General features: G+C 36.3%; 1 protein-coding gene across 3 annotated transcripts in view; it reads left to right on the top strand.

Annotated features, from left to right (window-relative positions):
• Positions 1-10,645, top strand: part of OLFM3 (olfactomedin 3) — a 197,018-nt gene extending 186,373 nt beyond the window's left edge. For 2 of the 3 annotated variants that reach the window (XM_007449624.1, XM_007449623.1), the window contains exons 5-6: positions 7,134-7,240; positions 8,337-10,645. In XM_007449624.1, the coding sequence (XP_007449686.1) occupies positions 7,134-7,240; positions 8,337-9,014 (785 nt within the window). In that variant the 3' untranslated portion in view covers positions 9,015-10,645. The remainder of the gene's footprint in view (positions 1-7,133; positions 7,241-8,336) is intronic. The other variant, XM_007449625.1, reaches the window with a different exon arrangement.
• Positions 10,646-16,216: the final 5,571 nt, after the last annotated feature.

Below are 16,216 nucleotides of genomic sequence, written 5' to 3'. Positions count from 1 at the left end.
TGGTTTGCTGCTGAACCCTTCTAGGTAATTTTTTTGTTTCAGTTATAACTTCTGTTTGGTACTTTTCTTATGCTTCCTCTCTCTTTGATGAAGTTCTCACTGTGTTCATCTATTCTTCTCCCAAGTTCAGTAAGCATTTTTATGACTATTAATTTGAACATTTTATCAGGTAGGTTGCTTACATTCATTTCATTTAGTTCTTTCCCTGAGACTTTGTCTTGTTCTTTCTATTAGAACATGTTCCTCTATCTCATTGTGCCCAAATCTCTGTATGTGTTTCTATGTATTAGGTAAATAAGCTATTTCTCCTAGTCTTGAAGGAGTGACCCTATTTAGCACATGTCCTCAGGGGTTCAGAGGCACAATCCTGCCTGGCCACCAGAGCTAGGCACTTCACTTGTGCCCCCTATTTGGGCTGCATGCACCCCACTATCATTGTGGGTTTGACCTGCTAGTGGACAGGGCTGCTCATTACAACAGCTGTGGCACCTGGCCATAGCTGCTTCTATGTACTGGTTGGTGGGGCTAGGACTCAGAACACCTATGGACCCAGCCACAGCTGCTGCAAGGCACAGGTTGGCAGGGATATTACTTGGTCAGCCATGAGGTCCAGCCAAGGCACAGGGGTGGGTGGGGGTTTCAGAGGGATGCATCCACTGGCACTAACAGGTTAGAGGAAGAATGACAAAATGGCAACCACCAGCACTGGCATTAGCAAGGTAGCCTGAGGCTGCAAAATTGCTCCCAGCAGTGTCTCAGTCTCCAAGTAGTATCCCAACTGCTTTCTACCTCTCCAGAAGATGCTTAAAAATTAGGAGGTGGGTCCCCTTCACCTTTGGTTCACAAGCTTTTCACGGTGGTGCTTGGTTTTTCCCTCAGCTAGAGGCCCCATATGCCTTATCTACTCATCTCAATGCTGTCCTTTTACCACTGGTTGTGGAGGCTCTGTTCATCCAGCTTTCAGATCCCTTACCAAGGGAATTATTCCATATGTAATTGTACATTTGCTGTATCCATGGGAGAAGGTGAGTTCAGGATCTCCCTACACTGCTATTTTGAACCCTCTTAGATCCAAAGTCCCTTATTTTTTTTATTATTTTTTATTCTTATTACTCATCCATTTTATACACATCACTGTATATATGTCAAGCCCAAGCTCCAAAATTATCAAAACACCACCCCCACGCACTGCCACTTTCCCCCTATACTGTCCATACATTTGTTCTCTACATCTGTGTCTCAATTTCTGCGCTGCAAACCGGTTCATCTGTACCATTTTTCTAGATTCCACATAAATGCGTTAATATACGATATTTATTTTTCTCTTCCTGACTTACTTCACTCTGTATGACAGTCTCTAGATCCATCCACGTCTCTACAAATGACCCAGTTTCATTCCTTTTTATGGCTGAGTAATATTCCATTATATATATATATACCACAACTTCTTTATCCATTCGTCTGTCAGTGTGCATTTAGGTTGCTTCCATGACCTGGCTATTCTAAATAGTGCTGCAATGAACACTGGGGTGCATGTGTCTTTTTGAATTACGGTTATCTCTGGGTATATGTCCAGTAGTGGGACTGCTGGGTCATATGATAATTCTATTTTTAGTTTTTTAAGGCACCTCCATACTGTTCTCCATAGTGGCTGTATCAACTTACATTCCCACCAACAATGCAAGAGGTTTCCCTTTTCTCCATACCCTCTCCAGCATCTGCTGTTTGTAGATTTTCTGATGATGCCCATTCTAACTGGTGTAAGGTGATACCTCATTGTAGTTTTGATTTGCACTTCTCTAATAATTAGTGATGTTGAGCAGTTTTTCATGTGCTTCTTGGCCATCTGTATATCTTCTTTAGAGAAATGTCTATTTAGGTCTTCTGCCCATTTCTGGATTGTTAGTTTTTTTAATATTGAGCTGCATGAGCTGTTTACATATTTTGGAGATTAATCCTTTGTCCGTTGATTCGTTGGCAAATGTTTTCTCCCATTCTGAGGGGTGTCTTTTCATCTTCTTTATGGTTTCCTTCACTGTGCAAAAGTTTTTAAGTTTCATTAGGTCCCATTTGTTTATTTTTGTTTTTATTGCCATTACTCTAGGAGGTGGATCAATAAAGATCTTGCTGTGATTTATGTCAAAGAGTGTTTTTCCTATGTTTTCCTCTAAGAGCTTTATAGTGTCTGGTCTTACATTTAGGTCTCTAATCCATTTTGAGTTTATTTTTGAGTATGGTGTTAAGGAGTGTTCTAACTTCATTCTTTTGCTTGTAGCTGTCCAGTTTTCCCAGCATCATTTATTGAAGAGACTGTCTTTTCTCCATTGTATATCCTTGCCTCCTTTGTCATAGATTAGTTGACCATAGGTGTGTGGGTTTATCTCTGGGCTTTCTATCTTGTTCCATTGATCTATATTTCTGATTTTGTGCCAGTACCATATTGTCTTGATTACTGTAGCTTTGTAGTATAGTCTGAAGTCAGGGAGTCTGATTCCCCCAGCTCCACTTTTCCCCCTCAACACTGCTTTGACTATTCAGTGTCTTTTCTGTCTCCATACAAATTTTAAGATTTTTTTTCTAGTTCTCTAAAATATGCCATTGGTAATTTGATAAGGATTGCACTGAATCTGTAGATTGCTTTGGGTAGTATAGTCATTTTCACAATATTGATTCTTCCAATCCAAGAACATGGTATCTCTCTCCATTTGTTGGTATCATCTTTAATTTCTTTCATCAGTGTCTTATAGTTTTCTGCATACAGGTCTTTTGTCTCCATAGGTAGGTTTATTCCTAGGTATTTTATTCTCTTTGTGGCAATGGTAAATGGGAGTGTTTCTGTAGTCTCTCTTTCAGATTTTTCATTAGTATACAGGAAAGCAAGAGATTTCAGTGCATTAATTCTGTACCCTGCAACTTCACCAAATTCATTGACTAGCTCTAGCAGTTTTGTGGTGGCATATTTAGGATTCTCTATTCATAGTATCATGTGATCTGCAAAGAGTGACAGTTTTACTTCTTTTCCAACTTGTAGTCCTTTTATTTCTTTTTCTTCTCTGATTGCCATGGCTAGGACTTCCAAATCTATGTTGAATAATAATGGTGAGAGTGGACATCCTTGTCTTGTTCCTGATCTTAGTGGAAATGCTTTCAGTTTTTCACCAATGAGAATGATGTTTGCTGTGGGTTTGTCATATATGGCCTTCATTATGTTGAGGGAGGTTCTCTCTATGCCCACTTTCTGGAGAGCTTTTATCATAAATAGGTGTTGAATTTTGTCAAAAGCTTCTTCTGCACCTACTGAGATGATCATATGGTTTTTCTTCTTCAATTTGTTAATATGGTGTATCACATTGATTGACTTGCGTACACTGAAGACTCCTTGCATCCCTGGGATACATCCCACTTTATCATGGTGTATGATCCTTTTAATGTGTTGTTCAATTCTGTTTGCATCTATATTCATAAGTGATACTGGTCTGTAATTTTTTTTGTAGTATCTTTTGTTTGTTCTTCTTTCTGCTGCCAGTGTCCTTGTCCTCACGGTGTGCCAGAGCCACCCCCCACTTTTTCAGGAGACCCTCCAACACTAGCAGGTAGGTCTGGTTCAGTCTCCCCTGGGGTCACTGCTCCTTACCCTGGGCCCCAATGCGCACACTACTTTGTGTGTGCCCTCCAAGAGTGGAGTCTGTTTCCCCCAGTCCTGTCAAAGTTCTGCAATCAAATCCCACTAGCCTTCAAAGACTGATTCTCTAGGAATTCCTCCTCCCGTTGCCAGACCCCCAGGTTGGGAACCTGACATGGGGCTCAACACCTTCACTCCAGTGGGTGGACTTCTGTGGTATAAGTGTTCTCCAGTTTGTGAGTCACCCACCCAGCAGTTATGGGATTTGATTTTATTGTGAATGCGCCCCTCCTACAGTCTCATTGTGGCTTCTCCTTTGTCTTTGGATGTAGGGTATCTTTTCTGGTGAGCTCCAGTGTCCTCCCGTCGATGACTGTTCAGCAGTTAGTTGTGATTCTGGTGTTCTCGCAAGAGGGAGTGAGGTCACATCCTCCTACTCCACCATCTTCGAAAACGATTTTATTAAAAATGATCTAGGACAACTTTAAGCAGCCTAGTATATCAGGAACCCTTGCAACTGCTACAGGCTTCTTTCCTCCACACTGTTTCCAGACAAGGCTGCGTGCCCTCTAAGAGCTGCTTCCATATATAGTCCTCAAGTATATTATGTTAAAAGACAAAGGTTCCTCCCATTAGGTTAAAAAATCCAACTATAAAATCCACCTATGCTCCACTTATAGAAAACATATCTATCTCCCAAGGCTCCAGGAAAGATTCATAATAAGTATGGTAAATCCTTTTATCAGTTTTCCTACCATGTGTGTGTCATGGCGAGGTGTCCCTTACTTCTCTTCAAGGCAGAGCAGCTCCATCCTCAGCTCTTATCTCCTCTGCTTAGACACTAGTGCATTTTATTTCATCCTACACCTTTAATTACCACTCTCCATCACTTTCTGCCTTCCAGAAGTGTGTTAAAAATTTCTTCTCTGGGGCTTCCCTGGTGGCGCAGTGGTTGAGAGTCCGCCTGCTGATGCAGGGGACACGGGTTCGTGCCCCGGTCCGGAGAGATCCCACAGGCCGCGGAGCAGCTGGGCCCGTGAGCCATGGCCGCTGAGCCTGCGCGTCCGGAGCCTGTGCTCCGCAATGGGAGAGGCCACAACAGTGAGAGGCCCGTGTATCACAAAAAAAAAAAAAAAAATTTCTCCTCTGGGCTTCCCTTGTGGTGCAGTGGGGTTTCCCTGGTGGTGCAGTGGGGTTTCCCTGGTGGTGCAGTGGTTAAGAATCCACCTGCCAATGCAGAGGACACGGGTTCGAACCCTGGTCCAGGAAGATCCCACATGTCGCAGAGCAACTAAGCCCTTGCGCCGCAACTACTGAGCCTGCACTCTAGAGCCTGCGTGCCACAACTACTGAGCCTGAGTGCTACAACCACTGAAGCCCGCACACCTAGAGCCCATGCTCCACAACGAGGAGCCACCACAATGAGAACCCTGCAGGCCACAACAGAAATAGCCCCCGCTCACTGCAACTAAAGAAAGCCTGCACACAGCAACGAGGACCCAATGCAGCCAAAAATAAATAAATAAATAAATAAATAAATAAATTTATTAAAAACAAAAAGTTTATTCTCCGCTAATGACTCTGTACCATTCTCTTTGCTTTGGGTTTTTTCCCCCATGTTTTACTCCTTTACTATCATTTTAATGAGATTTTGCAAAATAAAGGAGATAAAAGCACCATCATGTTAGCCAGTTACTTTTCATATTTTACCTATTTTTGCTATTTGTATTCTGTTCAACAAAAGTATTTATTTTTCATGCATAAGGAAGAAGTCACATATTTTATTTGTGGTGTTTTTTAGGGGGAGCAATGTCTTTCTATTTATTTCCATATACTTATAGTTTAAATTTTCATGAGTTTACCATTGTGAATTTAGAAATATTTATGTAGGTCACCATTAAAGATCATATTACTTTCACTTATTTAGTGCATTCAGAGAATATATGCAACTTATATTCTTTCAGGATACATTTACTTTTTTCTAGTTCAAACTGATACTATTTTATTCACATATTGTTCATGTGTTTATACCAAGTTGAGCTAATATATTCTAAATAGGTTTAACTGAAGATCTTGCTATTCAGTTATATAGATAATGCCACAGACTTCTCATTTGCTCAGTTTAACAGGTCTTAGGAAGTTATAAAGTAATTCCTTTATATAAAATATATAAAGATGCTATCACATCTAGTTTCTTCAAAAAAGAAGAAAAAAATATATTCGGTTTAGGTTTCATGAAAAGCTGGAGATTACTAAATGTGTAGTTATCACTGAAGCAATAGCACAAAATATAATGTTATCGTTCATCATCTTTCTAACTGCATGGCTTAGTATTCTGCCCGTTACAAATTATTCTCATGAGGAACACACACAGAGAAAAATGAGGCAAAATAAGCCCTAAGTTACAATTAGTTTTGTCCTTTATTTGCTTTGGGGATCTGTTCTTTCCCTTCCAAACATACAGGAACTGACAGGCACTAAGTAGAAATTTATCAGTTCTAAGGATAGGCAGAGGAGGATCTAAGAAACATGGGCCATATAGAACAATTTTTTTTAAGTAAAAAAAGAACACAAAGAAAAGAGGAGTATAAGTGGATAGGAAAATTTCTTTGTTTAGACCAAAAGTCAACATTTACAGGCAGTCATACTGCCTTTCACAATGTATACGATATATCACTTTTAAATTATTCTGTTGTAAAAATCTCACAAAATGCCTGGGTTTCTTTTTGGTTTAGACTTTGGTATTTATGAAGTCCAAGCTTTTCCTAAGATTTTATTCATAGACAGAGTGATAAAAAATATAATTTTTCAAGAAAGTCACTAGTTTTTTATCATGTATTACATCAATTGATACTCTACATCTTTCACTGCATGGGACTACAGGGTATGAGGGCTTGAGTTTTGTGGGGGGTTTTCCCTGTATCTTTAGGGCTGCTCTATCAGGCTTGCACAAGGCATTTACCTTTCAAAACTCTACGTCTTTCAGGTAGATTGTGATTACATTTTTATTATTATATTCTATAAATATAACTTTCACAGGAGCTGCTCATTTACCAGTACAAACTGAAAATCGACTTAACAAGAGTTCTTTCTGGCTTGCATAAGTAGTCCAAAGTCTCAAAGCATGAGCAGAGAGGGTCAGGTGAGGGGAAGCTGATGATCAGGTAAACAGCATCATGGAAAATTTAATTTTGCTGACTTCTTTACTTAGAAGCAGCAGCTGGACTGGTATAATGATAATGACGTTCCTCATTTATCTCTTTCCAGATTGTATAAATAATTTCCCATTTTAAAATTCCACACTTTAGATTTAGAGCACTGAAAAAGCAACTACTTATGGTTCAAATTATAGTTAAATGCATAGCATCCTACATGAATGATCATTTATTCAGAATGTGGTATTAATTCTATTTGCTTTGTTTTAGGATTCCATTCTTTGCTCTTGGTGTAAGTATGTGTGTTGGAATCATTGCCATGTTCACCCAACATGTTCATGTTACTCTAATTTCAGCATGTGGCAAATTGATGAAAATCACAGGCCCAGTTACAGTCAAGACATCTGGAACCCGATTTGGCGCTTGGATGACAGATCCCTTAGCATCTGAAAAAAATAACAGAGTATGTTGCTTCCTCAAATGCCTTTGCTTAGAATTATGTTTTATTTAAGCTTTATGCCTACTAGACTACCCATTTTTTTTTCAGGGATATCAGTTTCAACTTGAAAAGTGTTACACTGTTTGCAAATATTTTCAGTTTGATAATATTAACATATCTACAGATACATGGCAAACTTATTTTAGTAAAATGTTCTATCCTATAATTCATCAGTATAGTGAGTCTAATTTTTTATTGGTTATTACTGTTTCATGCTTGAAAAGAGCTAGTTACAAGTATACAAAATTTTCTGTACATTCCTTCTAGAATTTGCTCCTTAGTGTGAAAAAAAAACTAAATAAGTAAAAAAGCTCAAGAGCTACCCAATTCACTAAACAAGCTAAAATATACCTAGAATCTAGGGGTAATTTTAAAGAAAACAGCATAGAGGGTATTTGGCAATGCCTGTATTATGAAAATCAATATACTAGAGACTTACCATAGCTCCATTTATGTTCTATTACAGAACTCAGTACACATTAGGGTTTTCAAGGGTTACATCCAAGCAAGTTTAGTAGCTAAATTAGTAAAATTATTTCATTAAAAGGTGGTTGTACCTATAAGCTGATCCAATGAACAAGTATTACTAGAAGGTTCTGTGTTATCCATAAAGGAAAAATAAGTTGAATGTGCAAAATTAAGCCATATATTTTTCAGAGCAAGGGATGGAATAAATACATTTTCTGAATGTGATGTTTTTTGCAGTTATTACTAATCAAATTGATCAGGTAAATGAAAAAAGTGATGTGATTTGCATTGATATATGTTTGATTCACTCAGTGATATGCACTGAATGGTAAAAAATTTTTAAAACAACACAAAAAGAAAGGACAAAAAGCAAATCAACTTCAAGGCAGTACATTTAGTTGTTTCCTTTCCACACAGACCATGTCACTATTTTTGCCAAAGCCTGCAGTACTATCAAACTGCAACAGGTAAGTGGTAAGAGAATCTTCCAGAGCCTGAGAATGAAAATATTAATATGTGCTGATTCTGTCTTTATTTTGGAATTCTCAAAAAAGTACAGAGTTTAATTACTCCATTTTTTCCTTCTTCCCAGGTTTGGTACATGGACAGTTATACTAACAATAAAATTGTCCGTGAGTACAAATCAATTGCAGACTTTGTCAGCGGGGCCGAATCAAGGACATACAACCTCCCATTCAAATGGGCAGGAACTAACCATGTTGTCTACAATGGCTCACTCTATTTTAACAAGTATCAGAGTAACATCATCATCAAATACAGCTTTGATATGGGGAGAGTGCTTGCCCAAAGAAGCCTGGAGTATGCTGGTTTTCACAACGTTTACCCTTACACATGGGGTGGGTTCTCTGACATCGACCTAATGGCTGATGAAATCGGGCTGTGGGCTGTGTATGCAACTAACCAGAATGCAGGCAATATTGTCATCAGCCAACTTAACAAAGATACCTTGGAGGTAATGAAGAGCTGGAGCACTGGCTATCCCAAGAGAAGTGCGGGGGAATCCTTCATGATCTGTGGGACACTGTATGTCACCAACTCCCACTTAACTGGAGCCAAGGTGTATTATTCCTATTCCACCAAAACCTCCACATATGAGTACACGGACATTCCCTTTCATAACCAATACTTTCACATATCCATGCTTGACTACAATGCAAGAGATAGAGCTCTTTATGCCTGGAACAATGGTCACCAGGTCCTATTCAATGTCACCCTTTTCCACATCATTAAGACTGAGGATGACACATAAGCAAATGTAATTTGTGTTCATTGATCTAACAGTGTCATCTGTGATAAACTCTATAGGACCCCTTCTGGCTTTTCTTTATAATAATTTTCATCATTTCTCCAAAGCATTTTTTGTTATTTGGTGTTTCAAAAAACATCTGAGCCTGTATAAACTAACATGTTGGAAACACATCTTAACTCCTAAATTTACAAGGCCTATCATGTCCTTGTCATGAAAAGCACTAAAATGAGCTTAAGTGGCTAAAGTCATAGTTTTACAAAAGATTAATGATCTGCCTTATATGAGAGTCAGAGATTAAGGGTGGTTTAAATGCATGAAATGTCTTTTTTTTTTTTTAACTCTGTCATTTTTTTACTGTCTTTTGCTCCACATCAGAAAATATTTTGGTAGGAATTAGGAAAAAAAAAAGCACTTCCCCCCCATTTATTTCTAAAAAAGATTTAAGGATCTTATTTATATGAGAAAATATTATTAATCATTTTGCTGTTATACAGTTCTCTGATGCGGTGCTGTACAGTCATTTTTAAATCTCTTGCTAACATTTTATTGGCAATAGGTATTTCTACCATTGTAACCACCATTGTGCAACTGTATCTCTTCACTTCTGTGAAAGTAAGTAATATTTTTTATAAAATACACTGAAGTTTAATCTCAGTAATCATTATGGGCCACTTTTCAAGAGTGGTCAAAAAGGAAGTATCTTCTCAGCTTACCCCTTTACATAAGCATTATAAACTAAAAAGAAAATCAAACCAGATTCCTTACAATAGAGTCTTTATTTTACCCCAAGTTTACTGGACCACTGACATGGAATCCTAAAATTGATTCAGTAAGGATGAGTTACTCTGATCACTCCACTGAAAGCAACCCATATAGTTGCTTGCAAAGATGCAGTTGAGTCACAACTGACTTGAGTTGACTACTCATTTATTACACATTCAAATTCTGTTCTTTATAATTAAATATATTAATGTTTTAACTTAAATTTTACACACAACTGGCAATAATGTAATTTCTTGTGTCAGGACTCTAAAAGTACAGGAAGCACATGTGAAAACTCTTAAAATTTCTGTAATGTCATCTAGACAAATTCTGGAGAGCTACTGGCAAGACTGTGCAAAAGAAAAATGTGGGAAAACTTGGGAGTTGTCTGTGTGGTTTATTGTATAAATAACCAATTTAGAAAACAAGATGGGACAGCAACCCCCTGTTACCCTGATTCATTGTGTGCAGAAATACTGTAACCAAAAAATAAAGCTTTAATAATATTTTATGTTAATAACACCAAAAACATATAATCAATATATATAAAACATATCACTGAGTTTGGAGGTACTTTCTACATACTTACCGAAGGCAGTTTTATGGAAACTAGTGTGGGTTGGTTTTACAATTTAAAAAGTATATTCTAGAATAAATAATATATAACTTAAACTGTTGTGAATGTTTAGTTTCACACATACATAATATCATCATTTCCTTTGTAAAGTAAGGATATAATAAATCAGATAAGGCATTGTATAAAGAAATAATACTTAAGAGTAATTCATTTCAAATGTCACAAGTAAAACATCATTCTCAAATATCTCACTTTCAAAACTGTAGTATGAAAAACTCAATCTCGAAATTGTTAAAATTTAACAAAGATTTCTTTTTTTGCCTACAAAAAGTTATTAGCATGATTTAATGACCACTCTGGGTTCTTCTGCAATGCTGTCTTCTCTTTTAAATATTTATATATGTTCTCCTCTGCTTCTGAAAGTTAGAAAATTTATGGGACTCACTTGTCATTGTACACACACCACAAAAATAATCAGTCAATACTTTGTACATCAAGAGTTTGTATGAAGAAAGAAAGTCAATTTCAGAAATGAATGAGTTTTTAGTATATGGCCTCTAGCAGATATCTGGGTCTTCATTACTTTTTTAAAAAATAATGTAACATGATATCACGTAAATTCAAAATCTCAATGATCACAGCTTTTTTGTGAGATGTACGGCTTGTAAAGCACTTTATTGTTTTCTATGTAAGGGTTCATCACCACATCCAGGTTACAGTGTATGTGCTGCTAGAGCAGGCACAGATTTTATTATTGTCACTAGAAGTGGGGTTGACATGGGTTTAAAAATGTAATTTGCATTAAACACTTAGTTTAAAAGCATTTTTCTTAATAAATTATTATCAGTTTGTGCCTGAAATAAATAAGAACTTACTCTAATCACTGCTTTTTTTAAAATCTCCAACAAATAAAATAAATTTTATGAGGGAAATAATGACTATTTTAAAATCATACACATAATCCAATCCATAAAGAAATCCAAGCTCAGAAAGTTTTAATTCTAAGTGAACTGTGTAACTGGAATTTTTTGAATTAACCATATCATTAACAAACTTCCATGTCATTTAAATAATAATATGGGGCTTCCCTGGTGGCAAAGTGGTTGAGAGTCCGCCTGCTGATGCAGGGGACACGGGTTCGTGCCCCGGTCCAGGAAGATCCCACATGCCGCGGAGCGGCTGGGCCCGTGAGCCATGGCCGCTGAGCCTGCACGTCCGGAGCCTGTGCTCCTCAATGGGAGAGGCCACAGCAGTGAGAGGCCCGTGTACCACAAAAAATAATAATAATAATAATATGATCATGGTCTGATTGTGTTTGTGTGACATTTGTATTTGTGGCACTTGAATCATGTTTATTACTTGCACCTGCACTTACATCTATGAGTTCAGAAAATGAGTGTGTTAGTGCATTACCAATATGTAGAGATTAAAAAAGAAAATAATGACCAGTGCCTATATGCCACATTCCATATAGTGATACGGTTGTGATAAGATTTACCATGAACTCAGAATCTCTAGTTCCTATCATCATACTCATAGAGTCATTTCATCGTTATAATCTATAGTATTCTCTGATGACATCTTTTCTTCATAAAATTGATTCTTAGTCCTAACAAGAAAATGGCATTTACATCTGAAAATTACTACCAAAATTAAAATTACAAATTTTTCAAACAGAATTATTTTAAAAGTATAAATATAAAATTGTACTTATGTTCATCAACAAATGAAACCAGTTATTTTTCTACTAAGGTAAATTATATATTCATATAATTATACATATTGTAATCCATAATATGTATAATTATACATATTATATATATATATATATATACACACACACACACACACACATATACACACACACATAATAATCCCTTAGCTTTATTCTCCTTAAAAAGATTTTTTAAAAACCCTATCTGAGCACTCAGGATTACCAAATTGTTTCTTTCTACAAATGCCAAATGTGAATGCAACTGACAGCAAAATTCAAAGTATCCCTTCGAGTTAGAGCAAATATGAAAAATTATTGACATTACGGAGTTTCTAAAAGCCAAGCCTTCTAGAAATATGAATATTTTTGAAAAAGAATAAAAAATGGCATCTTGCTGACTTGACAAGGTAGGTATGATTATATCCTTTACTAAACGTACAATTTGAGTTCCTATGACAATATAAAAGAATGTGAATTTATAGACAAAGCATACTTTGCCTCTCCATCATCACATGATTAGTGGACCATGAGAAAAGCTACTAAAAGTGGTCTACCTAGCACAATAGGCAGGGAGCATTAATTAAAATTTAGATGCTATTGGATGATACAAAGCCTTAATCTCTGACTGCTCATAGCTAGAAACAGTCATTTCTAGAAAGGCTCAGAGACACTAAATATCATTCAGTTCAGTAGGCTGTATCCATACTGAAATCAAGATCATGGAATAATTTCTGTTTCTAAAATTAAGTAAGCTCAGCGTAAATCTCTTAGCTGATAGTTTGTCATAATCAGTGACTTCATAAAAGGTCTTGAGCTTAATAAAATGTGTTCTTTTGAATTGTTGAACTCGAACTAGAAAAAACACTGTGAAAACATTAGCTGATGGAAGAAAAACCAACTTCACCAAACTCTTTTAGTTATTTTTCTATCAAATAATGAATTCAACTGATGGCAATCTCTTGAATAAAGAAAAGCGTTTACTCTACTATTTAACCGGTCAGAAAGAAATCCTCCCCGAACTGACTTTACTAGGCTGATTTTTCTGAATCACACCTTAATATTATGTGATACAGTTTATCCCTCTTCATCAGGGTTAGAGCAACTTTAATCATATTTGGAGTCTGCCTTGTCTCCAAAGCGTCAAACTAATTGGCAGAAGATGTATCCTCTTTGAAGCTCAGTTCATTGATTGCCAAATAAGTTTTACAAGTATAAATTAACATTAAACATGACTTGAAAATAATATGAAAAAGGACATAAAGTTGTACCTTGTCAAGAGTACACAGTACTTTTCATAACTACAACCATCTTAAAACATTATTCATAGTTAGAGATATGAAGCAAAATGGTGAATACGAAAGAGATCTCAGGAATAGAGCTGCAAGAAATCTGCTGGTAAACCATACACACATATGCAGTTCAGTACAAAGTTACATCCCTACCAAAGCTATAGTCTTCCCAGAAGAGACTGCACACATTTTTAAAAAAATAATTAAAATATTGCCATAAAATATCATTCTTACCACAGTTCAGACTTGGAAATACTGCATATCATTCAGACATTATCAGAAGGTAAATACTATATGACAAAAGTCTTGAAAATGGAGCAAAAAATGAGCTGATGAAAAGAAGCATTAGCCATTTTAAAGGTCTTCATGGGCATACATTCTAGTAAGAACAAGCAGCAACAAAAATATTAATGAAAAGTAAGTTTTGATTGTACTAACTGCTATAAAGGGAATAATTCTATCTCATAAAGAGTGACTGGGTGTTTACTAGGGGCAGGGTGGGATAGGAGATCTTTAGGTGGCATAGTCAAGGTAAATTCAGTCAAGGAATGAAATGTCACCATCTGATCCACACAAAAAATTTTACCTCTTCCTTTGCATTCCTAGAAATCCATGGATCAAATATTTCTTAATATTTCTCTTTTCAGAAGTTTGTTTTGTTTTGTTCATTTTTTGTTTTTTTAACTTGGGAGTTCAAGGATACACTTCTGATGATGACTGAACTCCCTGAAAATATATGCTAAATTTAGTGTGTGCTTGTACATTCTTTTATGTAGGGGACTTACAGCTTTCATCACACTCTCAAAGTAAGCCATGACCCAAAAGATCACCACTATGCCAATGAAATTTTAATCCCAAATTTATTAAGCATCTTTATGACAAGCACTGAATGTCTGTCATCTGTCTTGCAATACTCAAGAATTTAGCTTGTTTCAGAGAGGAAAGAAATTAACATCCTAGTATTACCGGTAATTTTTTCTTCAGAAGAACACAAGATTAAGTTGTTCCCTATTAAAAACAAAACAAACAAAACCTCTAAAGGGACTTTTTTTTATATTTGGACCAAATCCAATATTTTTTTTGTGATCCAGCTTTAGAGCACACTCTTGCCACATTCAGTGGCCAAGAGTGTTTATTATCAGGCCTGTCCTACATCTATTGGAGTCTGGAGAACATTCTCTTATAGTTCTAACGCAGCCTTTCAGCAGCACCATTAGAATCTGACTGGAATTGAGGAGATGTACTGTGCTCCATCAAATTTAACCGCAAACTCCTCTTCTGAAATTAGCTACCGCAGCAACGCATAAACAGCAAAAGAAAAGACTGTAACACTTGCCTTGGTTTAGAAGCTACTGTGGTTGATATGCATGTAATCAACAGCTACAGAAAATAAAAATAATTTTTATTTAAAATAATAACCCTAGTCATGTTTATACAGATAAAATCATGCTGAGTAGATAACTGACGCTGCTTCCATCAGTGATATTTTGTTTGATTTCTTTTTGTTCCCCAAAGTACTTAAGAAGACATTCATTAACTTCCACTCTGTTATGAACCAAAATAATAAAAATAAATATCTGCAATGTCTTTATTAAACTCCATTAGAAACTATTCTTGCAAGATGTAGTACACATTGAAAAAGAAGTTGAACATGTCTTTGTATAGGTAATGAGTTCTTATACTCAAATGACATTCTTGTCCTTCAGGTAAAGTCTGGCCCAGAAAAGTGGTTAAAATGTATAATTAATTTATTATTAGCTTTTTTTTTCCTTGCCATTCTTCCTTAGAAAATGTACACTAAACAAATATAAAGAACACTTTCCATTTCATTGTTTTCCATTTTTCAAGGCTATTTCATTTCTATTCTTTCATGTAAGGCCTTACAACATCCTTATGGAATAGGGAGGGCAAAACATATCATTCTGATTTCACAAATGAGTAAACGGAACATTTATGTTTCCATGTTTATATTTCTCCAAAGATAGTTCACAGGCACCTCACACTCAGTTATGTTTCAAACCAAAATCCTTATCTTTCCTTCACCTGCCCCCCAATCTATTTTTCCTTCCTACCCCAGTTAACAAAAATACCATCCCATCCACAACCTTGTTTTCTACCACACCTTTGGCTCTTTAAACACACCTGTCCCTTCTATTATCAGATTACTATGATAAATAAATAAATCTAATCATATCTAAAATCTAAATCAATGCTATTCCAGATATCTGTTCTCAACCACTATCTTCCAATTTGTTTGGTTCACTCACTGTTTCCTGCTCTATTCAATCAACCCTCTAATCTTCATCTCCATGCCCAGAAAAACAGATGCCCTCTTTGGAAACACCTCTTCTGTTTACTGACCTCTGATTCCTCTCCTACATAATCAGCTTTACTTTTTGCTTTGGCCAAGGGCCACTTCCATCAGCTATGGCTTTAGAGAATACTTCCTGATCAAGCAAGCTCCCCACTTTCCAAGTCAGATTAAATGGTGGGTTTTATACCTTTCCTCATAATTCACATTTAAGACTGACCTCTTACTCACTAATTTGTATTTATCATTCAAAATTCACTTAAAATACCACCTTATTTCTGAAGCTTAGAAAACGTCATTCTCTCAAAGTACTGATCTTATATTATCAAAATTATTACATCACATTTTAATTATTTGTTTCTTCCAAGTTAGTGTGGACTCCTCAAGCATAGGGACAATGAGTTATATTCCTTATATTTCCTGGCACAGTGTCTGATACAGAATAATCTCACAGTAAACATTAATAACCAAAGAAGTATAAGACTGAATGACAAGGTGACCACCTTCCCATATCTAAAAACATTAAAAACATTGTTCCATTCTGAGAAC

The sequence above is a fragment of the Lipotes vexillifer genome, unplaced genomic scaffold (assembly GCF_000442215.2).
Source record: "Lipotes vexillifer unplaced genomic scaffold, Lipotes_vexillifer_v1.1 scaffold445, whole genome shotgun sequence".
In the NCBI taxonomy this organism is placed as follows: Eukaryota; Metazoa; Chordata; class Mammalia; order Artiodactyla; family Lipotidae; genus Lipotes; species Lipotes vexillifer.
Note: the sequence above shows the minus strand (reverse complement) of the source record. Positions and strands in the feature narration are given on the sequence as shown.